We start from the raw sequence: 23,953 nt of genomic DNA, 5'->3' as shown, positions 1-23,953 counted from the left end.
ACGACCACACAGGCCAGGAGCAAGCATTTCTCGCTCGACCAGCCAGGGTGGGGAGGCCTGCCAACACACTGGGAACAGAGCTGTAGGGAGGGCAGTGCCGTGGTGGGGGGGTGAATTGGCCCTGGCCTCAAGGCTGCTCCAGACCCACCTGACAAAGACAAAATACAGCTGCAAAAGGATCAAATTGTTTCCAAGTAACTTATCCTCATCTCAGAACAAACTTCAGAAATATTTAAAAGCATATACACACACACAAAGACTCCATCACTCAACAACCTAAAACACAATGTCTGGAGTCCAATAAAAAATGACCAAACATGCCCTGGCTGGTGTAGCTCAGTGGATTGAGCGCGGGCTGGGAACCAAAGTGTCCCAGGTTCGATTCCCAGCCAGGGTACATTCCTGGGTTGTAGGCCATAAACCCCAGCAACCGCACATTGATGTTTCTCTCTCTCCCTCTCTCTCTATCGCCCTCCCTTCCCTCTCTAAAAATAAATAAATAAAATATTAAAAAAAAAATGACCAAACATGCAAAGAAGCAGGAAAATATGAGCCATAATAAAGAATCAATCAATAGAAACAGATCCAGAGTTGACACAGGAGACAAGGATTTTACAATAGCTTTTATAAATATACTTCATATACTTAGGAAGGTGGAGGAAAGGATAAGTATAATAAAGACAGACATGGAAGACAAAGGGAAAAGAACCGAGTTAGACCCCCAGGGGTGGGAATTAGGTCAGATGTAAAACATGGCTAGAAGATCAGAAAAGGAAGGCTGGTGAACTAGAGCAACAGGAAAGGCAGCTCTCCAAAATGAGAAACAGAAAAAATCTGGGGGGAAAAAAAGAGAAGAGATCCATTTCAGCCAGGGAGCAATATATACAAGTAACTGTAGTTCCACAAGAAGAGGAGAAAGGATTAGAAGGGAACCACCTACAGATTGAGAGAAAACACTGGTAGATCATATGTCTGATCAAGGAAGTGTATTTAGAACATATAAGGACCACAATTAACAATAAGAAGATGAACACCCAGAAAAGGATGGTAAAGGATTTGAGCAGTTATAGGAGGAGATGTGCGGACAGCCAGTGAATCATTAATTAGTCACCAAGAAAGTGGACATTAGCCCTGACCAGTGTTCTGCAGTCGGTTGGAGCACTGCCCAGTAGAGTGAAAGGTTGACAGTTCGATTCCCAGTCAGGACACGTGCCCGGGTTGCAGGCTCAGTCCTCATCAGAGTGCAGTGCCTACGAGGGGCAGCCAATTGGTGTTTCTCATGTGGATGTTCCTCTCCCTCTTTCCCCCTTCGTTCCCCACTCTCTTAAGTAAGTAAGTAAATAGGTAGGTAGATAGATAGATAGATAGATAAATATCTTTTAAGAAAAAGAGAGAAAGACACTAAAACCACAATGAGATACCACTATTCACCCACCAGACGGCCGCAATAACAGACTGATCGCACCAAATGTTGGTGAAGATGCAGAAACACACCAGTGTGGGTTGTGAGCTAAATCTGTTACTTACATGGAACACTATTTTTATTTGTGAAAACGACTAAAAGATAAACTGTGGTTATTCAGACTTGGACATGTGGCAGACTTTTTCTCAAAAATGAACAAAGTGAAACAGTCACTTGGAAGTATTTTTGCTAAGGATAAAATCTGAGCTTTGAAACAAAAGTTAGAATTTCAGAAACCTATGGACTGGCCACCAGGAGCCGGACATCTTCACAATACTTAAAGACTCTTCTGATGAGATTGGTGGTGATATTAACAAATGAGATTTTAGAAATATATATAATGAAATGTATTAATGTTTGCATAACTCAGTGAACCAAGATTTTGCAAATGACCACCCTGATTTCACAAAAGCCTATACGTGTAGAAGACCCACGACGGGCAACGGGTTCGAGGCGGCAGAGAACAAGCAGTGCGCTGGCGGGGCTGCAGGGTTCTCACTGCGGCTGACGCTCGTGAGCCAGCACTTACCGGTGCGGCATCGAAGCAGCTCCACCAACACCCGAGAAGGCTACTACACATCCCTACCTTCTCACCTACATATGGGTGTGAGGCTCGATTTTCTTTATATATTTCAACTGAAACAACCTATTTTACCAAATTGAATGCAGAAGCAGAAATTGAGAATTCAGCTGTTTTCTATTAAGTCATACATTAAAGACATTTGCAAAAATGTAAAACAATGCTACTTTTGTCACTCATCTTCTTTGTTTTAGAAAGCATAGTTATTTTTAATAAAATATAGAGTTCTTGGGAGGGCAGTGCCGTGGTGGGGGGGTGACTTCTCAGTGGATTTATGTTAAGTTATAGCATGTTATTCTATTTTTAAGCAAATTAACAAATATTTTACAAATTAGTTTTATGTCTAATACAGTAAATATTGGTAGATTAAATCCACATAAACAGGACCCTCAATAACTTTCCTAGGGCAAAGGGGTTCTGAGACCAAAATGTTTGAGAACCACTATTAAACTGAATTATCAGAAACCTTCCAAAAGATAGCTCCAAGCCCAGGTAGGTTTATTTATGCATTCTATCAAACAGTTAGGAAGAAAAGACACCAGTCTTACATCTTAAGTCTTTCAGAAAGAACAGGAGATGGGCATGCTTCCCAGTGTGTTTGATAGGACTAGAATAACCCTGACATGAATCTTTGAAAAGACATTACAAAAAGGAAAATAAAGAAAAGTTTGGTAGTTTCTTAGAAATTAAACATTCGCTCTCCTTCTGACGCAGCAATTCAATGCCTGGGTGTCTTCACCCCTCAGCAATCTAAGGGGTGAAGGGGCAGGATGTCTGTACCTCTCAAATTGGATCCAAAAAATACTCACTTCATGTACACAATAGAAATTTAAAAACATACATGCAGCCCTGGCTGGTGTAGCTCAGTGGATTGAGCATGGGCTGCCAACCAAAGGGTTGCTGCTTCGATTCCCAGTCAGGGCACATGCCTGGGTTGCGGGCCAGGTCCCCAGTAGGGGACATGTGAAAGGCAACCACACATTGATGTTTCTCTCCCCCTCTTTCTCCCTCCCTTCTCTTTCTAAAAATAAATAAATCTTAAAAAAAATACATGCAGAACACTATGCATGTATTTTGCCATAATACATATGGCAAGATGGGAGAACTGGACTGGTACACACAAAAAAATGAACCTGGACCACCAATTTACACCATACACCAGAATAAACTCAAAATGGATAAAGGACTTAAATATAAGTCATGACAACATGAAAGTCCTAGTGGAAAACATAGGCAGTAAAATTTCAGACATCCCACATAGCAATATTTTTGCTGATATATTTCCTAAGGCAAGGGATATAAAGGAAAAAATAAACAATTGGGACTACATCAAATTAAAAAGCTTCTACATGGCTAAAGAGATCATCATCAGAATGAAAAAGGAACCAACTGTATGGGAGAACGTATTTGCCAATGGTACATCGGACAAGGGTTTAATCTCCAAAACATATAAAGAACTCATACAGTTCAACACCAGAAAGACAAATAACCCAATTAAAAAATGGGCAAAGGACCTGAATGACACTTCTCCAAGGAGGCCATACAGAGGGCTCGGAGACATGAAAAGATGCTCAGCATCACTAGCCCTCAGAGAGATGCAAATTAAAACCACAATGAGATATCACCTCACACCTGTCAGAATGGACATCATAAACAAATCAACAAACAACAAGTGGTTGAGAGATTGTGGAGAAAAGGGAACCCTAGTGCACTGTTGGTGGGAATCCAGACTGGTTCAGCCACTGTGGAAAACAGTATGTAATGTCCTCAAAAAATTAAAAATGGAACTGCCTTATGACCCAGCAATTCCACTTCTGGAATATGCCCTAAGAATCGAGAACATCAATTCAAAAGAACCTACACACCCCAATGTTCATAGCAGCACAATTTACAATAGCCAAGTGTTAGAGGCAGCCCAAGTGGCCATCAGTAAATGAGTGCATCAAAAAACTGTGGTACATTTACACAGTGGAATACTACCCAGCAGAAATAAAGAAGGAGCCCCTACCTTTTGTGACAGCATCGATGGAACTGGAGACTATTGTGCTAAGTGAAATAAGCCAGTTGGCGAAAGAAAAACACCACATGACCTCACTTATAACTGGAATCTAATGAACTAATGAGAAAAATAGAAACAGCAACATGGAAACATGGAAGAGACTGAGCTGTAGGAGGGGAGGAAGGCGGGAGGAATGGTGGAAGGAAGGGGGCGGGACTAGTCAAAGAATGTATATGAGTGACCATGGACATGGACAACAGAGAGGGCATTCACTGTGAGCGAGAGGGGTGGGCTGGGTGGAGAGGGGTGAAAGGGAAAAATGAAACTGTAATAGAATAAACAATAAAAAAAGAAAAGAGCACAAAAACTAAATATGGCAAAATATTAAAAACTGGTGAATCTGGTAAAGGACACACTTGGGTTCTATTATTCTTATGATTTTTCAGTTTAAAATTATTTCAAAATAAAAAAGGCTAAAAAATCAAAAACAAAAACAGGCAAGACGCCTCCTCTACAGTGAGCTCCCAACTCTTGGGGGCTGTGGGTGGGGCTTCTCCAGGCACGTCCCACCCTGGGAAGCACAGCCGCCCACGACCCTGAACACTCACCATCTGGAACTCCTCCATCCGCAGGTAGTGCTCCACCAGGAAGCCACAGACGTCCCCAAGGCGAACGGTGCTGTCCAGGTCTGGCTCCTCCAGGAGCAGCTCACACTGCTTGACTGATTCCTTGGGGTCCTCGCTGTATGTCCTGCCGTGAGCAGAGACAGCCTGAGCCCGAGCCCAGGGCATGGGCTGGGTGTCAGAGGTCAGAGCAGGCCCTCTGATCTGAGGAAGAGCTCACTAGAACCAAAGACTGAATCTTTTGTGAAGGTAATTCTCATGAGTTAAAACAATTCATTAATGAGTTATTTCATAAATTCACCCAAGCTGACAGCTTGGAGTGCCAGTACTGTGCCAGAGCAAACGTTTTTCAGTCCTAGTCCCTGCCCAAGAAACAGTCTAGAGCAGGACAGTGTGACACAGAGGGGGACTGGGGGGTCCCTCCTCAGGGGGGCCAAGAGGTTGGACAGGGGGTTGGCACGAACAAAGGCCGGCGCAATGACATGTTTGGGGTTTGTCGAAGAGCAGCAAGTGATGCGCGAGTGAGGGCAGGACGAGGAGGGCCCTCCCAGAGCAGCACCTGGCTCGGAGCGGTCAGCCGGAGCCTCCGGGGGCTCAGCTCCCGCTTCGGGAGGGCCCGCTGGCCTGTTCCTGCCGAGCCCTGATTCAGCCACTCCAGGCGGACTGCTCTGTGGCCTCCCGAGTCCTCTCCACTCCATCCACCATGCCCTGCCCTGCAGCTTCGTGGTCCTTGCTGCCCGATGTCCTCCTTCTCCCTCCTGTATACCAGGCTCAGTAGATACTCCAGAACTTACACATCTGAGTAGGGAGTGCCTTTTATTTTATTTTATTTTATTTTATTTTATTACACAGTGGGCTCTTCGAAAAGCTGCAAGATTTGCCAATAAATAAAAACTGGTGTCATGTACAGACTAAGATTGGTGGCCTCTCCTAAACACAGAGAAAACGTGCTGCCCGAGCCCCCTTCCCACCGGCCCTGCGCTGCCTCCAAGCGCAGGAGCATGAGTTTCGTCACCTCGGTCCCTGCCACCCCTGAGCTGTCCTGCTCAGCCCCCGCACACACAGGAGCAAGTCCCAGGCTTTTCTCAGACACTCTCTTCGGGCCCAAAGCTGCCAGTACTTTCTGTCCCCTAACAGATTTGTGTCTCAATGGTCACTGGTTGTTTCTGGAACAATCTCCCCAAGAACATTCCCACGTTCTGAGGGGATCCCCCATGAAGAGGAGGTCAGACATGAATGAAGCAACAGCAATGCCCTTCATGTTCCTGTCTAGGGTCCAGGGAGCTCCTTTGAAGAGCATTCACCGGAAATGAAACCTGGGTCTGGTACCTGGCAGTGAGGGGAAGCCAGAGAATAACAAGGCACAAGCAAGAGTCTTGGTGCAGGGGGTTGGGTGGGGGGGACTCCACAAGGCTCCCGTGGGGCCCGAGGCACAGCACACCCAGCCTCCCACCCTCCTGTGGGAACAAACCTTCGGGCCTGAATGAACCGCTTCACCAGCGTCATTTTGCTCTGAAGCTGTGCCAGCTTGGTCTCCTGGTCCAGGGGGCTCTTGGCCTTGGCCTTGGACAAGCACTTGTAGGCCTCAGTTAGCGCCCCATGGGCTTTGTCATAGTTCTGGTATTCATTGATCTCCACCTGAGCAGACGAGACTATCAGGACCCATGGGCCAATGAGCTTCCCCGGGCCCCCAGAACTGCCTAAGGGGGCTGTACCTGAGCACAGGCATCATAGAAACCGGCCAGCAGGTCCAGGGCCCGCCCCTTGGTGTAGAAACTGATGATGTTCTTCATGGTCTCCGGCTCCTTCTGCCAGTCCAGGGACTGTAAGTAGTTGGCTGCCATGATGTAGATTTCCTTTTGCCTTGAGACACCCGCAAAGAACACAATTTTCTCCGTGTCCCCAGACTTGAGCAGCGCTCTCATGGCCTAGATGGAAGAGGAGCCAGGGCCAGGTGAGGAGCGCTAGGAGCATGCCATGTCACTGCCCCGCTGTAGCAGATAGTGCCTGCTGGGCGCCAGGCAGCAGTGAGCCCAGGACTCTTGGTTCCCTCTGGCACCCTTTAGAACCCAGCCCAGAAGAGCTCGTCCCTACTGGGTTAAACTCAGGACTAAGGGAAGACGGTGCCTTAGGCACATGTTCCTGATGGGCAGCGCAAGCGACTACACAGGCCTCCTCACCTTGAGCTTGTTACCAGCCTGCGTGTACTTCTTAGTGGCCAAATGGTAGTTGCCCTGGCGCACGCAGCAGCTGGCAATCTGTTCTAGCAGCTCGCGCCGTGACTCTTCTGACAGATCTGTGCAGTCCTTGGACACAGTCATCTTCTCGGCCATATCCTCAGTGATGGTCATGTTCTGCTCCAGACAAAGCTGCAGGGCTTCCTGATACTGGGAAGGCACCACAGACACCGAGGGGGCAGTTACCCTCCCGCTCACCACCCCCTCAGAGGAACCCAGTGCCAGGCTCAGTGGTGGCACGTGACTTTCTCTTATGCCGTCAACATTCTGGAATGCAACAAAGGAAATGTGGAGCTCAAAAGAATCTCACATTTGGCCCTGGCTGGTATAGTTCAGTGGATTGAGCGTGGGCCTGTGAAACAAAGGGTTGCCAGTTCGATTCCCAGTCTAGGGCACATGCCTGGGTTGCAGGCCAGGTACCCAGCAGACAACCACACTTCGATGTTTCTCTCCCTCTCTTTCTCCTTCCCTTCTCCTCTCTCTAAAAATAAATAAATAAAACCTTAAAAAAAGAATCTTACATTTGTTGTGGGATGTAAAAAGGAAAAGGAAACCAGAAATTAATTTTATTCTATAATTCTTTTGAAAATCTTAAACCAGGAGGTTTAATTAATTTTTTAAAATAATTTAAGAAAAAATTATTTTTCACTTAAGAATATGTCTTGGGGACCCTGGCAGGTACGGCTTAGTGGATTGAGCCGGCCTGTGAACCAACAGGTCACTGGTTTGACTCCTAGTCAGGACACGTGTCTGGGTTGCAGACTGGGTCCCTGGTGGAGGTGGGGTGCATGAGAGGCAACCACACATTGATGTTTCTCTCCCTTTCTTACTTCCTTCCCTTCTCTCTAAAAAACAAAAAAACAAACAAACAAATATTTTTAAAAAGAATATGTCTTGGGGTAAAAAAGAATTATGTCTTGGAGCCCTGGCTGGTATGGCTCAATGAATTGAGCGTGGGCTGCAAACCAAAGGGTTGCTAGTTCGATTCCCAGTCAGGGCACATGCCTGGGTTGTGGACCAGGTCCCCAGTACAGGGTGCGTGAGAGGCCAACCACACATTGATACTTCTCTCCTTCTCTTCCCCTCTCTTTAAAAATGAATAAATAAAATCTTAAAAAAGAAAAGAATTAAGTCTTAGAGATAATTCCATCTCAGTATAGAAGGAAATGTGCCTTCCTTTTGACAGCTGCATAATATTCCACCCTACCAACAACTGCTGCTTAATGTTTACTGGTTGTGCTAACAACAGAGGTGGGTTATCTTTTGCTGGTACAGCCTGTGTGCTTGAGCCCCTCTCACAGGTATTAACGTGCTGTTAGGGTGCATTCTGAGGACAGGATGCTTGTTGAGTTCACACCCAAAACCTGAGCAAAGTTGTTTCCCATGACCATCTAGTGCGCTTTCCGGCCTTTCTACCTTTACTAGCCTAACTCATGAAAAACAGAAACTCTGAGCTTTGATCTGTATTTCTCCTGTTACAAATGACTCTCCATACATACTCTTTGTTCTTCCTTTTGAGTTGTTTTGGAACTCTACACATATTAACAAAATTAGCTTTTTGGGATATCAGTAAAATACATTTTTCCCATTTTATTGTGTTCATGGTGTTTTTTCCATATTTTATTTTCAAATTTGTATTTGGTTGAATTGATCACTATGGCTTTTGAGTTTAAATAATAGAAAATGTCCAGAACTTCTGGTCAAGATGGGGGCACAGGCAGACAAGGCTCACCTCCTTGCACAACCACATCAAAATTACAACTAAAATATGGAACAACCATCACTCAGAACCATCAGAAGTCAAGTTGAATGGGAGAGTCTGACAACTACGGCATTAAAGAAACCACATCCATCCAGACTGGTAGAAGGGGGAAAGACTTAGAATGGGCTGGTCCCACATTCATGTGTGGTGGATGAAAATTCAGGAGGGATATCTCAGGAGTGAGAAGTCCCCACACCAAGACCCCCAGCCCAGGGTTCCAGTGCCAGGAAGATAAGTCCCCACAGCTTCTGGCTGCAAAAACCAGTGAGGATGGAGTTAGAGGGAGGAGCTTCTGGAGCCCCTAGCAGTTCCTCTTAAAGAACCCACACACGGACTCACCTACTCAGACTCACTCCCTCTGAGCTCCAGCACTGCGGTAGCAGCTTGAAAGGCACCAGTGGCATACAGGGAGAAACTGGGGTGTCTGGCATTAAGGTGAGCAGCATTGTCCCTTTGCTAAACCTTCTCCCCACAGAGCTGGTAAACTCATGCCATATCTGAGACTCCATCAACCCGGCTAACACTGTTTGACCCACCTTGGAGATCCCCAGAGGCTCTGCCCCACCCAATTTACAGGCCCACCCAAGCTGCTTTTCCATAAGAATGGATAGTCTCCACTCCTAAATCAAATCCTATCAAATCCTATCAAACAAGCAACAGTTGGCTTCAGTGAGCTCTAGAGGCAGTCGATTAGACTCACAGCTTGGCTTGAACTGGGAATCTCCAAGCCCAGCACGAGTAGCAGCCATCTCAGGTTGCTTTTACAGCTCAGGCAGGGTGTACTGCACAAAACACAGGTGGGGGTTGACCTGGACCTGTACCACCCAGGAAACCCCAGGGTCAGAGCACACAGTGGACAGCTATAGAACGCCTGTAGCTGCATAATCTGAGCACCACACAGGGTGTCAGAGCACCACCACCCTGCCCCTGCACAGTGATCCTCCACAGAGGGCAGAGGTTGGTGGTCAGTGGTCACAGCCAACCCATGCAGCTGACTGGCCTGAGTAGATCCCTCCAATTAATCTGCCCACAGCAACCAAAGCTCAAATACAAGAGAAGAGTGTCCTCAGCCCACACGAAGAATGCAGCTTGGGTGATGGGAGGCTGTGTCACTGCAGCCCACAGGACACCTACTACATTAGGCCACACTACCAAGACAGGGAATCATAGCAGCTCTACCCAATGCATAGAAACAAACACAGGGATGCTGCCAAAATGAGGAGACAAAGTAACATGTCCCAAATGAAAGAACAGATCAAAATTCCAGAAAAAGAACTAAATGAAATGGAGATAGCAATCTATCAGATGCAGAGTTCAAAACACTGTTTATAAGGATGCTCAAGCAACTTAGTGAGGACCTCAACAGCTTAAAAAAGAAAGCATACACTAATTGAAATAAAGAACAATCTACAGGGAAACCAGAGTAGAGTGGATGAAGCTGAGAATCAAATCAATAATTTGGAACAAGGAAGCAAAAACAACAACTCAGAACAACAAGAAGAAAAAAGAATCCAAAAAAATGAGGAGAGTATAAACAGCCTCCAGGACAATTTCAAGAGGTCTAACATTCCCATCACAGGGGAGCCAGAAGGAGAGATGAAAGAACAAGCCATTGGAAATCTATCTAAAAAAAAAAAGTGAAAGAAAACTTCCCTAATTTGGTGAAGGAAATAAACATGCAAGACCAGGAAGCACAGAGAGTCCCAATTATGATGGATGCAAAGAGGCCCACTCCAAGACACATTATAATTAAAAGGCCAAAGGTTAAAGATAAAGAGAGACTCAAAAATGACAACAAACTCACAGTTATTAACAACCACACCTAAAACAAAAACAAACTAAGCAAACAACTGGAACAGAAATAGAACCACAGAAATGGAGATCACATGGAGGGTTAGCAACAGAGGTGTGGGAGGGGGAGAGAGGGAGAAAAGGTACAGAGAATAAGTAGCATAGATGGTAGGTAAAAAATAGACGGGGAGGGCAAGAATAGTATGGGAAATGTAGAAACTAAAGAAATTATGACACGTGGACATGAACTAAAGGGGGGAATGTGGGTGGGAGGGGGTGTGCAGGGTGGAGGGGAATAAAGGGGGTAATGGGACACCTGTAATAGCATAATCAATAAAATATATTAAAAAAAGAGAGAGAGAGAGACTCAAAAGCAACAAGAGAAAAGAAGTTACCATATCTTGCCATGTATAATGTGCTCCTGTGTAAAACATGCACCCATGTTTTTGGCCCAAACTTTCAGGAAGAAAATTTTTTTTAATTTTTAATTCAATTTTTATTTATTTATATTTAGCAACAAAGCTGATTATCGTATTCCAGGGTATTATTTTACATATGGATATCATTATTGCTTTCTAGAGTTACACTTTTAATGCGTAAGCATAAATAAAAGAATTTAAAACACATAGATACAGAATTAATACTACCCATGTATAATGCACATCCTTATTTTTCCCTCAAAAATTTGGGCAAAAAGGTGCACATTATACACAGCAAAATACAGTAGTTACCAGCTGGTTGCCAGATGGGAGGGGAAGGGGAGAATGGGTGAAGTGGTGAGGGATTAAGAAGTACAAATTGGTAGTTACAGAATAGCCATGGGGATGTAAAGTCCAGTATAGGAAATGGAGTAGCCAAAGGACTTACATGCCTGACCCATGGACATTAACAGTGGTGTGGGGACTGTCTGAGGGAGTGAGGGGTGCTGGGAAGAAGGGAAAAGGGGAGAAAATGAGGACAACTATAATGGTATAGTCAGTAGAATATAATTTTTTTAAAAAGAAAATGCCTTCCCTTCTTTAAGGCTGTACAACATGACACCTTGTGGCTTCTGGTGGAACTACTGCTGTTTCACTGAAGTGCTTAACTCTGCACCCATCCGGGATTTACCCAAGATGAGTAGGGTTTGACTTAGTCCCAGTGGCCACCTGGGTGTGTCAACCCGTTAACTTAGCAACTCACCTTTGCTGCACTGTTGTGAATGCTCCTGCATCTCACACTCTACGTGCACACACACACGGCTCTATTCCTGGGTTTTCTAATATTTTCCACTGGCTGTAGGCCTGATCAAGCACCAGATCCCAATGATTCCAGTTTTGTTATATGTTATGATCTGGGAGCTTTAATCACCTTTATTGCCGTATTTTGCCAAGTGTGATGTGCACTTTTTGGACCAAATTTTTGAGGGAAAAACAAGGATGTGCATTATTCATGGGTAGTACTAAGTTGTTAATGATACATAAAATTTCTTGTTCCCTGTATGTGTTCTTCTGTTTTGTAATTATTTGTTACATAAAATTTCTTGTATCGTAACATGTTCTAAAATAAATGCTAAAATTCCTTTATAACACAAAAAACAAGTATCTAAATATAAGTAAATAAAAATTGAATTAAAAAATTAAAACAAAAGATTTTTTCCCTGAAAGCTTGGGCCAAAAACACGCCTGCACGTTACACATGACAAAGTACAGCAGTCTTCTTTTCCAGGTTTTTCCTGGTTATTCCTATTTATCTGCTTTTCACTGTGAAATTACAGAATCCATTGATCCAGCTAGAGAAGGTCTTGCGGTGCTCTTCGTGGGGTCCGATTAAATCTGAGGCTGCCTCAGGGGGGATCAGACCCACAGCTCCTGGGTCTTCCTCACCTAGAACAGATGGGTGCCTTTCCATCCGTTTCAGAATTTCTTGACTAGTCAGCAGTGAGAGACAACACTGCATAGATCTGGCTGCAGGAAGAAAGGCCTTTAAACTGGATAGGCTGACTTTGTATGATTAACAATTTTCTCTCTCTCCACTCAGTTTCTGTCAAGGGGAATTTTTCTACTTGAAAAAGATTAGCGCACATACCCATGAGGATGGCTCTGTGAACTTTCTGTTAAGTAGAAATGGCAAGCATTGCCGAGGACGTGGGGAAATTGGGACCCTAGGGTACTGTTGGTGGGAGCATAAAATGGTGCAACCACTGTGGAAAACACTGTGGCATGTCCTAAAAAAATCAAAATAGAGTTACCATATGATTTAGCAATTCCATTTCTGGGTAAATGCCCAAAAGAATTGAAAGAAGAGTCTTGAAGAGAGGTTTGTACACCGATGTTCACAGCAACATTATTCATAATAGTCAAAAGGTGGAAATAACCCGAGTATCCACCTATGGATGAACTGAAGGGCAAAATGTGGAATGTGATTCAGTGTTAAATAGGAAGAAAGTTCTGCAATATCCTACAACACGAATGAACCCTGAGGACACTATGCTCAGCGAAATGAGCTAGTCACAAAAGGACAAAAACTGTGTGATTCCACTTACAGGAGGGCCCTGGAGTAGTCAGATTCACAGAGACAGGAAGTACAGGGGAGGATGCCAGGGCTGGCAGAGGGGAGCTGTGCAACGGGGACAAGATGAAAAGATGACGAGAGTTCTGGAGATGAGCTGCAGGAAAATTGAATGCCCTGAACTCTACTGTACTGTGCATTTGAAAACAGCTGAGATGGTAAACTTTAAATTTTGTTCGTGCACTTTGTCACACACACAAACCAGATGAGTGGAACTCCCTAGTTATAATTTGTAGACAGCGAGTGCACACTCGGGTCGGCTACACTAGGTGAGCTTGTCTCAGCCCCTTCACCCCAGGCAGACCACAGCCAAAGCCTTCCTCCTGAATTGTTATCACGAGACACAGTGAAGCTGCGTTCACTGTACTGTGAAAACAGTGACCCTGGGCTCCAGTGCCCAAGTGTGCACCTGGCAGGGCCTCTGCCAACCCCATACCTTCTTGGCAGCCAGCAGCAGCTCCACTGCCTTCTCGTACTGATTATGCTCAACGAAGAAGTCTGAGCAGCGGGCCAGGAGGGCAGGGTCCGACTTGTCATCCAGGTCCTCCACAATGAGCTGCAGGGCCACAAACTGCTGGGTGGCAAAGGCCAGCTCCAGGGCCTTGGAGAAGTGGCCGGCCTGTGGACAGCAGGGGAACTCTGAGCAGTCATCCGAACCCTGGGTCCCAAGACTGTTGAGTGGTCCCCTGGCATACAGACAAGTCCCCTAGGCCCCGGGGAGCCCTGTGCCGTACCCCTTCAGGTCCAGGGCAGGGCTGGCCCTCACCTTGTGGTATAGCATGACTGCCCTGTCCATCTGCTCGCCCTTCTCCTCGTAGTAGCGTGCTGCCTCAATCATGTCCTCGGGGGAACTCAGCAGGGCCAGGTTCATGAGCTGGTCATCCAGGCTGTTCTCCTGCAAGAAGGGGCATGGACGCTCAGTGGTTCCTGCTCAGGTCTGTGAACGCTGCCATGGAGAGCCCACCTCCCGCTGTTGGACACACACCAATCCACGTGACCATGGGTTCCAACGAGTGTCGTAATGCCTTACTGGGTTTGTGCACCAACATTTTCAGAGGTTTCCTTCTTTCCTAATTAAACGAACATCATGGGCACTAACTTACATGAGGGCTCTCCACATTTTGGATTTTTCATATTTGAGGTCCTGAACTGAACGTTTTTATGGATGCAGATTGTCTAATAGCTTTCTGTGAAAGGCCTACTATTTATAAGGCCATTAAACAATGAGCCAGCTTCAGTGCAGGCTCAGGAGCCTTGGGGACGACACAGTGACAATTCCTTGTTTTATAAACACCGTCAGGGAGGACAAAAGGCGGGAAGGATGGGCAGAGATGCATGTGGTGGGTAGAGTGTGGCCTTAGTGGTAGAAACTGGGCCAGGCTGGGGTTGTGATGGGGCCCAAATCTGTTAACTTTTCTGTCTGGAACTCTCTTAATATGCACCATTTCCCACCTGCCTGGTTTACCCATCAGGGGTGGCATGCCTCCATCCACACCGTGTGGTGCATGCAGCCGCCTACCTTGCACAGACGAATGGCGTTGTTGAAGGCCTGAGCCCGTGCGTAGAAGTGCACTGCCTGCCTCACATCCTCCTGGCTTTCATACTGCCGGGCCAGGTGATAGGACGCAGCCCAGTTTCCTGTCTCGTTGGCTATTTCAGCAGCCTAGAACAACACCAGAGAGACCCTGTGGGCCCTGGCTCCAGCCCATTCCCCTCACAGGGCCAGCGCCTGGAATGCACCTACCTTCTGAATGTTGCCCTGGAAGCAGTGAATGCGGACCAGGGAGAAGTAGTCCTGTGCCAGTTCATAGTAGTGCAGCGCGGCATCCATCTCTGCCTGGCTTTCCAGGTACTGGGCCCACCACCTCCACAGGGTTCTGCGAGCAACCCACACGCTACCCCTCAGGTCCCCAATCCCGCTGGAAATGAGCCCCTGGCTCCCAAACACCACCCTCAGAGTGCACTTCTCATGACCAGCAGCCAGGAGACATGGAAGCTGGGTGGACAAGAATGAGGTTCCCTGGGTCTAAAGAAACCTTGTTCAGATAAAAAGCCCCCTCCCCACAACCCGGCCCAGCACCCTGGGATCTGGCTCTGAGGGACCAAGAAAATGCTTCACACTCCCACATGTAAAACTCTGGAAGAGGGTGTCCTCTGAGTAGCCCCAGGCCTCCAGCCTCCATATGCAAATTCAGCCTCCACCTGCCACAGCCCCTAGCCCAGTGGGGGACACTCACTTGTCCTTCATTTTATTGATGTAGAGCTCCAGGGACTGCAGGTCCTCTGAGAGCATCCTGGGCACCTCGAAGCGGTGGGTGTCTGATTTCTCATAGCTGCAAGAGGGCAGAAGGAACAGCTAGTTCCCACTGTGTCAGCCAGTGCTGAACACGTGGAAACAGGGTGGAGCCTCACTCCCTGACTATAGCTCTGTGGCATATGGACCTGCTATTAGGAGGCAGTGGGGATTCCTCGCTACTCACGGGCCCACACTGGAGAGGGCTCAGCTGTGGCCAGGCCCCCAGGGACCACCAGCAGCAATACCCTGGGTGGCACCATGCTGGACTGGGGCTGTAGCAACACCGCCAGCCGACCCCAGGCCTCTTAACATGCCCAGAACCTGGAGGCAGGGCGAAGCAGTGGCTCCGCCTTGGAGGTTCTGCTAAAGCAACAACTCAAGTTCCCCTTGAAGGACACTCACTGATGTCACCACCTGCCCTATGAAGGTGCCTCAGTCTAGAATCTCCCTCTAAGAACCCCTAGGGCCACCTCACTGGGGCAGAGAAAAAAGCAAGAGGCAACCAGGGCCTATCCCAGAGTGAGTCAGGAGAGGGCCCTTGCTCACTAGCTGAGGGCCAGGCTGCAGTCAGCGCTGGCCTCCAGGTGCTTGGCGTAGTTGTAGTAGGTGGTGCGCAGGTGGACACGGTCATGAAGTTCGGCGACTTCAATGGCTTTTTGCCACTGGCCAGAGGCCTGGTAGAGCTTGTTGAGAAGGTCATAGCGCTTGCATTTCTTGTACAACTGCTCAGCCTCCTCCTGAAGAAGACAGTGCACGTCAGTGCAGCCACTGCTCTGGCCACCACACAACCCAGTGCAGATGCCGCACGTGCCATCATCAGCAAGCCCATGACAAACACACAACACACACACAGAGGGCAGACACACACCTCAGGATGTGTTCTGAGACGCACAAGATGAATGCCACATGCCGATGTGGTGGCCCCACCCCCAGGAAGGGCTGACCCCACCCAGGCCCATCTCTATGGGGATGTCCCTGCATGCCATGAGTGAGGAGACTGTGCCTGCTGCAACGGGTCCCTCTGAGTGGCCTACACTCACCCCTACAGACCAGGGGCCAAGGGCTGACCACTCAGATGTGCTCCGCTCTTCCCTGTGCCAGACACACGGGTGTACCCCAGCCTTTTTCTCAGAGGATCTGACCCCACAGCCCCCACAGGGCTGCTGGCCATCTGAGCTGCCCCTGCCACAGGCCACCCTGCCAGGCAACTCAGCTTCTGCCTCCTGGAGGGGAGAGAGGCCTTCAAGGCTCCTCGGGGGCCTTGCCCTCCTTTTTGGCTTAAGCTAGTTTAAGAGGGTTTGTGTTCTCTGCAAAGAAATAGCCCAGATAAGAATGTGAGGTTTGTACAAAAAAGTCCAACCACTGTTAATATAATGAGAATGGTTTGCACGACATCCATGTAACCTGGCAGCCAAGGAGAGTGGACTGGAATGCACATGTGTGAACAACGACAAGTTCACTGTACTAGTCAGCGGGGGCGGTAGATGCTCTTGAGTGAGCATGTGTACTGTGTGGCTGTCTCATTCAAAATGACTGAGAAAGTAGAGCAATGAATCTGCATCAAATTTTGTGTGAAGTTTGAACATTCCTCCATGGAAACTATTTGGATGATTCAGAAGGCTGCAGCTGTGGGCAACTGGAAATTGGCAGCTTCATCACGACAACGTGCCCACTCATGTGTCACGTCTCATGTAGAGTTTTTTGGCGAAACGTCAAATTACCCAGGTGACTCAGCCCCCTACAGCCCAGATTTGGCACCTTGCGACTTCTAGCTTTTCCCAAAACTAAAATCACCTTGGGAAGGGAAGAGATTTCAGACTGTCGATGAGATTCAGTAAAATATGACGGGGCAGCTGATGGTGACTGGGACAGCTGTGTGAGATCCCAAGGTGCCTATTCTGAAGGGGACTGAAGTGTCATTGTCCTATGTACAATATTTTTTTTTTAAAAGACTTTATTTATTTTTAGACACAGGGGGAGGAAGGGAGAAATAGAGAGGGAAACATCAATGTGTGGTTGCCTCCCTTGCAGCCCCCACTGGTGACCTGGACCACAACCCAGGCGTGTGCCCTGACCTGGGAATTGAACCTGCAACCCTCTGGTTCACAGGCTGACACTCAATCCACCGAGCCACACCAGCCAGCGCTACAATGTTTCTTGTATCTTTTTCATTAAATGTCTCTATTTTTCATAGCGCATGGCTGGATACTGGACAGACCTAGTATACCATGGTCCCCCTCTGAGGTTGGCCGAACAGGCCCCCCTGCCACCAAAGCCAGCAGCGGCCCCACCTCCATGGCCAGGGCTCTGCCCCAGATCCCTGTTGTCAAAGGAACCAGGGAGCACCCTCTGGGCAGCAGGCCTGTCGTTTCCTGACTCACCAGCATTCCCAGGTGTATGGCCAGCACAGCCACACGCGCCTCCAGCTCTGGCTCCTGCTCGGCCTCCCGTAGAGCTCGGGCTCCACGTGCGTGGCCCATGTTGCCCAGGCACACCTTGGCGACGTCCAGCCGCTGGGTCTTCACACATACGCGTGCCATGTTCTCCCAGACAGCCTCGCTGCGGTAGAGGGCACGGCAACTCAATTAGTTTCCAGTCCCCCAACATTGGGCCCTATATCAACCAATTCCAGAGTACTGGGGACCTATGTGGACAGGCATTGTCACCTGGAAGGGGGAGATGCAGGAGCTGAATGGGCTCCACCCAGAAAACTGGGCAGACTGGGGACCACATACTCCCCAGAAGAAAACACACCTGCCCCCTGGGTGCCTTGGCTGGTGCACCACCTCCTGTGGCACCTGCTCCCAAGGGGACCTGGGACCCCTGTTCCTTATCCCCTCTTCCCTCCCACAGTCCCAGGATTCCTGCATTTCCCCTGCAGTCGACAGGAGGCGAGTCCCATTAAAAGAGAGAAGGGCCTTCTGTGTAGGTTGGCAAATGACCACAACTCTTTCCAGTCTCAGTACATCTGCTCAGCAAACACAAGCTTCTCTTCCCCGCACCCACCACTCCCATGGGGGTAGGGGCAAGGACGGCCCTTCCTGTCTCCTGTCCCAGAGCTGAGTGGAGGCGAGGTCCAGGGGCCTGCAGAGCAAGCTGAGGAGTGGGACAGGACAGCTGCCCGTACGTCCAGTTCCCAGGACTCCTGTGCTCCTCCCTCGTGCCCATGAGCCTCGCAGAGTTGTCACCTGTGTACGCCCCATCGAAGGCTCAGGGGCACGAGTTCTTCCTATTCACTGTAAGGTTTCTGGAGGGCTCACTCCCTCTGACACTGACCTGGGGCTCCTACCCCACTTCCTGGCAGGCCCCAGGCTCAGTGCAAGCCTGGGAACGATCTCAGATCCTGGATGGCCACCCTATTGGGTGACGAAGCTCCACCAAACTCAATCAACTGTCCTTGCAGGGGCTGTCTGAGAGGACACTCTCTGGCCCTTCCTTCTGGGCAGTGCTTGGGCCCATTGATTCTGGCCCTACCTACCCTGAGCTCAGACACAGGACTTTTCCATATAAACATTTCAGTGCGAGCTCCACACATGAAGGCAAAACAAACAAACAAACAAACAAACAAACAAACAAAACAAATGCACTAACTGCCTCATCTCTCATGGACGAAATGGGTGTCTTCCTATCTGAAAACCTGCAGCCCATGTACATCTGCTTAAAAATATGCATATCTATAAACACACATACATGTAACCCGACACTCAGGTACAGGTAGTCAACAACATGCTCACATCCACACATACCCTTGTACACACACTTACACACAAGACACCCAGGCTCATCCCTTCCAACTGCCAGCTGCTCCATAAGGCTTTCCCATTACATGAAGGCCAGCCTCAGCCTGGGCAGCCCCTGGAGCAAATGGGCTGGGGCTGCTGCTTCCCACCTGGCTGCAGCCGAGCAGCATGAGGGCCTTAGGGGACTCTGCTCATAGGCCCAGGGCAGCTGCCTCTGAGATGTGCAGCCATGGTCATGGAGAGGGAGGAGATGCTCCAGGTGCATGCAGGGCACAGCTTGCAGCCTTGGTGCTGTGGGCATTTTCCTAATAGCTTTGCCTGAGACCCGGCCGGCCGAGGACAGGTGAGGGAGGGGCATACATGAGAGGATGGAGCTGGTGGGCCCAGCCCTCCTGTGAGCCACAGCAGAGTGTGGGGTGTGGGGGGACCTGGGGGGGGGGCTCTGTGATTAATGGGAGACTTTCGCCTCAGGTTTCATGACATAGACATAATTGGGGTGAAAACAGCTCTGAGATGGGGGACACTAGGGCGGACTGAGGCTGGTGTTTACCCGGTGGGATGGGCCTCACCGTGGGTGTCTGTGGTCTAAATGCCCAACATCTAGGTGCCCTTTCCTGCAAACAAATGTATACTTTCATGTGTTTTTGGCTTTATGTGGGTCGTCTTGGGACTTTAAAACATTTGCTAGATGTGGCTACTGAGGGATGGCCGAAAGTACAGGGGCAACAGGCCCCAGCTGACCTATACAGGACAAGGCCTGGGGAGGGGCCTGCTGGAGCTTAGTGCCCTCTGATCACCTCCCACAGGGGCCTCCTACAGCACCAAGGAGCACAGGTCGGTCAGTCATTTGTGGGACATGAGCCAGTGGTGGACCTTCCAATGTGTCCAAGTCACCACGCAACTCTACTCCTCTCCTTTGGAGTTCAGGGGAACGTGCTCTGAGAGAGCAGGAGCCCTAGAACACGGCCAGCTCAGGGGCTGCAGCTCCGCCTCTTGCCCTGGGCCAGCAGTGCTGGAGGGAGGTCCGAGTCAGGCCCCTTCTGCCCCTTCTCCATCCAGCAGCCTTAGGCAAGAAATTACCTTCTCTGTACCAAACACCCTTCCTTACAATAAGCAGAGAATCGGAGCTTGTCTTTCCCTCATCCTCACAGGCTAGTTGGAATGCACGTGGAAGCACCACGGGGGTGTAAAGGCAGCTGCCTAGAAGCACACGTCTGTATGCTTCTGGACACTGCCCCTACTGACGTGGAGGCTCCAGGGAGCCCTGAGGGTCTTGGGGGCAGACTTGGGCCTGGTGAACACAGCTCTCAAAACACCACTGGTTCTAGGAATGGCAGCTGGTAAAAGCACAGAGTCCCAGGCCAAATCTGGAATCTCAAAGCAGACACCTTTCTCACCCACAGCTTCTAGTCAATTCTATATAATCTTTCTCTTCCCACTTACAGAAATGATGAAAAGTTGTCACTGCTCCTTAGACTTCTCATTCCCTTCTCTTTTAAAAAAATATTTATTTATTTTTAGAGAGAGGGGAAGGGAAGGAGAAAGAGAGGGGGAGAAACATTAATGTGCGGCTGCCTTCTGCGTGCCCCTCACTGGACACCTGGCCTGCAACCCAGGCATGTGCCCTGACTGGGAATTGAACCAGTGACCCTTTGGTTCGCACTCAATCCCCTGAGCTATACCAGCCAGGGCTCATTGCCCTTTAAACATACCCTGGTGTGCTCTGGCTGGTGAAGCTCAGGGGATTGAGTGTGAGCCTGTGAACCAAAGGGTCGCAGATTCGATTCCCAGTCAGGGCACATGCCTGGGTTGCGAGCGAGGTCCCCAGTCGGGGGTGCATGAGAGGCAACCACACACTGATGTTTCTCTCCCTTTTTTCCTCCTTCCCTTCCCCTCTCTCTAAAAATAAATTTTAAAAAATCTTCAAAAAAACCCCCACGCCTTGGTGCTTTCCAGGTTCAGTTACAGAGTAGGCGTGGGCAGCACTGGGTGGTAGGTAGTGGTCTGGGGCTTGGACTCACCCGGGCCTTCCCAGCATGCTGTGCAAGATGCTGATTAGACACGGGACCTTTTATACTCCCTTTCCAAAAGATTTCATGATTGCAATCTTCTTTAAGTGTGATGGCAAGAGTGAGGGCTGGGGATGACCTCTTGTATTTCCTCTTCTCCCCCCTCGTCTTTAAAGCAGACCGCTGGTATCTGCATCTGATTAAAGTGCAAAGTAACCTGAACAAGCAGAGAAACTTGGGAACTGTGTATTGGCACTCTTCCCAATGGACAGGGCTGGGTTCTCATGTCTCCCCATGCGGATGGCTGTGTGCTTTGCCCGCATCGAGTACTCCTGGGGGCAGAGGACAGGGCCAGAAATCTGACTGGCCTCACTGTGCCCACCTAGACTAGAAGCGTTGGCTGTGCTGTGTGCATATACATGACAGAGGATTCGTCCTGGGAATTAATCTCCCCCGAATGAGGGCTAAAAAAAAAAACATGTGCTGGAAGCACAAACTTGGCTGTTCACGCCGGGCTAGGGCCGCCTAAGCAAACTGCAGTGGGGGCAGGCGTCTCTCCACACTGCGGAACGCAGGACTGACCAAGAACATAGACCCAAAGGGCCGGCTGCGTCCGAGGCTGGCTTCCAGCACAGCTTCGGCACTGTGCTCAGCTGCTGCCCTTTTCCCCACGGCAGCTTCAGTTCCAGTGTGCACTTCTGGGGCTTGCGCATACGACATACATTCCAAGAAGTAAACACCGCCTGGTCTCCATCCAAGTCGTGAGAGTTTCCTGTTGTCTGAGCCAGTCTGTGGACAGCGCTCACATCTGCACTTCATCAGCTCAGAGAGGCGCCTCTGAGAGAGGCAGCTGGGGCAGCCGAGGGGCCGGCCTGAAACTGCTTTCCAACTTTCTGGAAAGCCTGTCCTTTGAGAAGCACCTAGAACCAGCCTCAGAGGCCCCTCTTCTCAGGCACGCTGCATGGAGACCCCCAGTCAGAGCACGGGTGACTGGGGGGTTAACAGTCTCCTGTTCTACTACGCAGCGCACATGCTGTAGCCGGATCTCCCCCACGCCTCTGCTCTAAGATAAACACTCCCGTCTGTACATGTGCTGGAGCAGGGAGGCACACACAGGCACTGCAGCTGGATCCCACCACATGACCTACGGCCGGGAACTCTGGAGGACAGGAAGGGCCCTCTGAGTGGCTCAGGGAGCCATGGCTGGGTTCCATTCCCCAGTGGGACCCCCACAGTCACAGGATGGGCAAATGGATGTGTGGGGGGTTCCTCTGAGGACAGGGTCACTCCTCACTCAAGTGCAGCAACTAGGCTTGCAGATCTCCCCTGGGCCCTATCCCCCCATCTTCCCATTCAAGAATCCAGGGAAATGGCTCAGTGTGCAGGGCTTGATGACATGACAGGAGCCCCTTGAGGACTTCCTGGGGGTCCTGGCCCCTTCCCTGACCAGCCTGGGAAAGAGCTGGGTGGAGCTGGCCCAGTGGTTGCTCCCAGGACAAGCAAAGCAGGTGCTCTGGCTTCTGAAACCATGTGCTGCTTTTTATCAGAAATCAGCCATTTAAAGCACAGGTGGTAAACACAAGGCCTTTGGGCTGAACACAGCCCGGCAAACTTGTTTCTACCCAGAGGCAGTGCCAAGCTCCTTGCCCCTAGTTGGAGTAGTTATATAGTCCTAAAATTACATTCGGCCCTTTCAAGGCAACCGTGAGGCTGACGAGGCTGATGTGGCCCCCAGTGAAAATGAGTGTGACACCCCTGATTTAAAGGCTACCTAAAGATAAGTGACTTACATAAACAAGGAGGGGAGTTGATCCCCTTCTAATGAAGACTTGGGAAAGCTTCCTTTTTGAGGCCTCTGTCTACTGCACTGTGCATGCAAGGACTCGAGTGTTTGAAGCACTTGCCCCAGCCCCCCTGAGAAAAGGGGCTGCATGTGGGAGTGAGGAGGGCAGACAGAACCAGCAGGGCCTTCCCCATCCAGCCCTGGGCACCAAGAGAAGAGGACCACAGGGCGGAGGGCAGGAACAGCAGATTTTCTCTCAGTACAAGCCATGGGAAGGGGAGAAGTCCTAAAATAAGTCAATCCCTCAGGGAATTTGGGTAGACATTTACCAGAACCCACAATTCTCCAAAGACCCCTGCCTTTCAGGAATGCAGACTTAATGGCGTGGGGAGCCTCACCTTGGGTACGGCACACACAGGCCCCACGCAAACAGGAGCTCAAGAGCAGTGCAGACCGGGTATCCACACAGGCTGGGAACTCTGCGAAGCTCCAACAGCAGCAAGGTGAAGGGTGAGGGCCAAGGTCATCTGATCATCTCTGAGCCCCAACTTCCTACCCTGTGAGAGTGCTTGTCCTTGTACCTTGGGCAGCACGTGAAGACAGCAAATAGTCAAGGCCAAGTGCTGCCACTACCTGGAACTCCAGGGGTTTCACATCAGACAAGTGTGCATACACCACGGTACAGATGTGCCTTTTTATTCATTCACAGCTGCTTTGGGGCCTCGGCTGGGTGAACGTCCCTGTACTGCGTCTGAGTCTGAGGTGGTGGCACAGAACCTCCCATCGTGTTGGTCTGCCGGCCCAGGGGGCTTTGGGCGAAGCAGACGAAGGCCCTTTCAAGCCCACAGCAGCTGAGCGGCTCTGGTCGAGGTGCACCAGCACGCCACAGTGATGGACCTGGTCCCTGAGGAGCCGTGCAGATTGACATTCCCATCAGCAGCAAAGAGCCCAGGGCCAGAAACCACATTCACTCTCCCTCAGGCCTCACTGGTCCCTGTGTGGCATGTCCAGAGCCCAACCTTCCTGCACCTCAAGGACAACTCCCTGGTCTGAAAGTTTCCCAAGTGGGACCCTGACCTGCCAGGTCTAGGCAGTAAGAGGGTCTGGCTGGGACACGCAGG

At 49.4% G+C, this 23,953-nt stretch overlaps 1 protein-coding gene across 2 annotated transcripts in view; it reads right to left on the bottom strand.

Moving 5' to 3' along the window:
- The window catches only part of IFT140 (intraflagellar transport 140), a 98,025-nt gene that overhangs the window by 6,709 nt on the left and 67,363 nt on the right, over positions 1 to 23,953 (bottom strand). For both annotated transcript variants that reach the window (XM_045820917.1, XM_045820918.1), the window contains exons 19-29: positions 17,682 to 17,859; positions 15,847 to 16,037; positions 15,242 to 15,337; positions 14,749 to 14,881; positions 14,524 to 14,667; positions 13,771 to 13,899; positions 13,441 to 13,623; positions 6,845 to 7,051; positions 6,380 to 6,592; positions 6,136 to 6,302; positions 4,650 to 4,791 (exon numbers count right to left, since the gene is read on the bottom strand). In XM_045820917.1, the coding sequence (XP_045676873.1) occupies positions 4,650 to 4,791; positions 6,136 to 6,302; positions 6,380 to 6,592; positions 6,845 to 7,051; positions 13,441 to 13,623; positions 13,771 to 13,899; positions 14,524 to 14,667; positions 14,749 to 14,881; positions 15,242 to 15,337; positions 15,847 to 16,037; positions 17,682 to 17,859 (1,783 nt within the window). The remainder of the gene's footprint in view (positions 1 to 4,649; positions 4,792 to 6,135; positions 6,303 to 6,379; positions 6,593 to 6,844; positions 7,052 to 13,440; positions 13,624 to 13,770; positions 13,900 to 14,523; positions 14,668 to 14,748; positions 14,882 to 15,241; positions 15,338 to 15,846; positions 16,038 to 17,681; positions 17,860 to 23,953) is intronic.

Source organism: Phyllostomus hastatus, unplaced genomic scaffold, assembly GCF_019186645.2.
Source record: "Phyllostomus hastatus isolate PE091 unplaced genomic scaffold, TTU_PhHast_1.1 phas_scaffold_442, whole genome shotgun sequence".
Lineage (NCBI taxonomy): Eukaryota > Metazoa > Chordata > Mammalia > Chiroptera > Phyllostomidae > Phyllostomus > Phyllostomus hastatus.
Note: the sequence above shows the minus strand (reverse complement) of the source record. Positions and strands in the feature narration are given on the sequence as shown.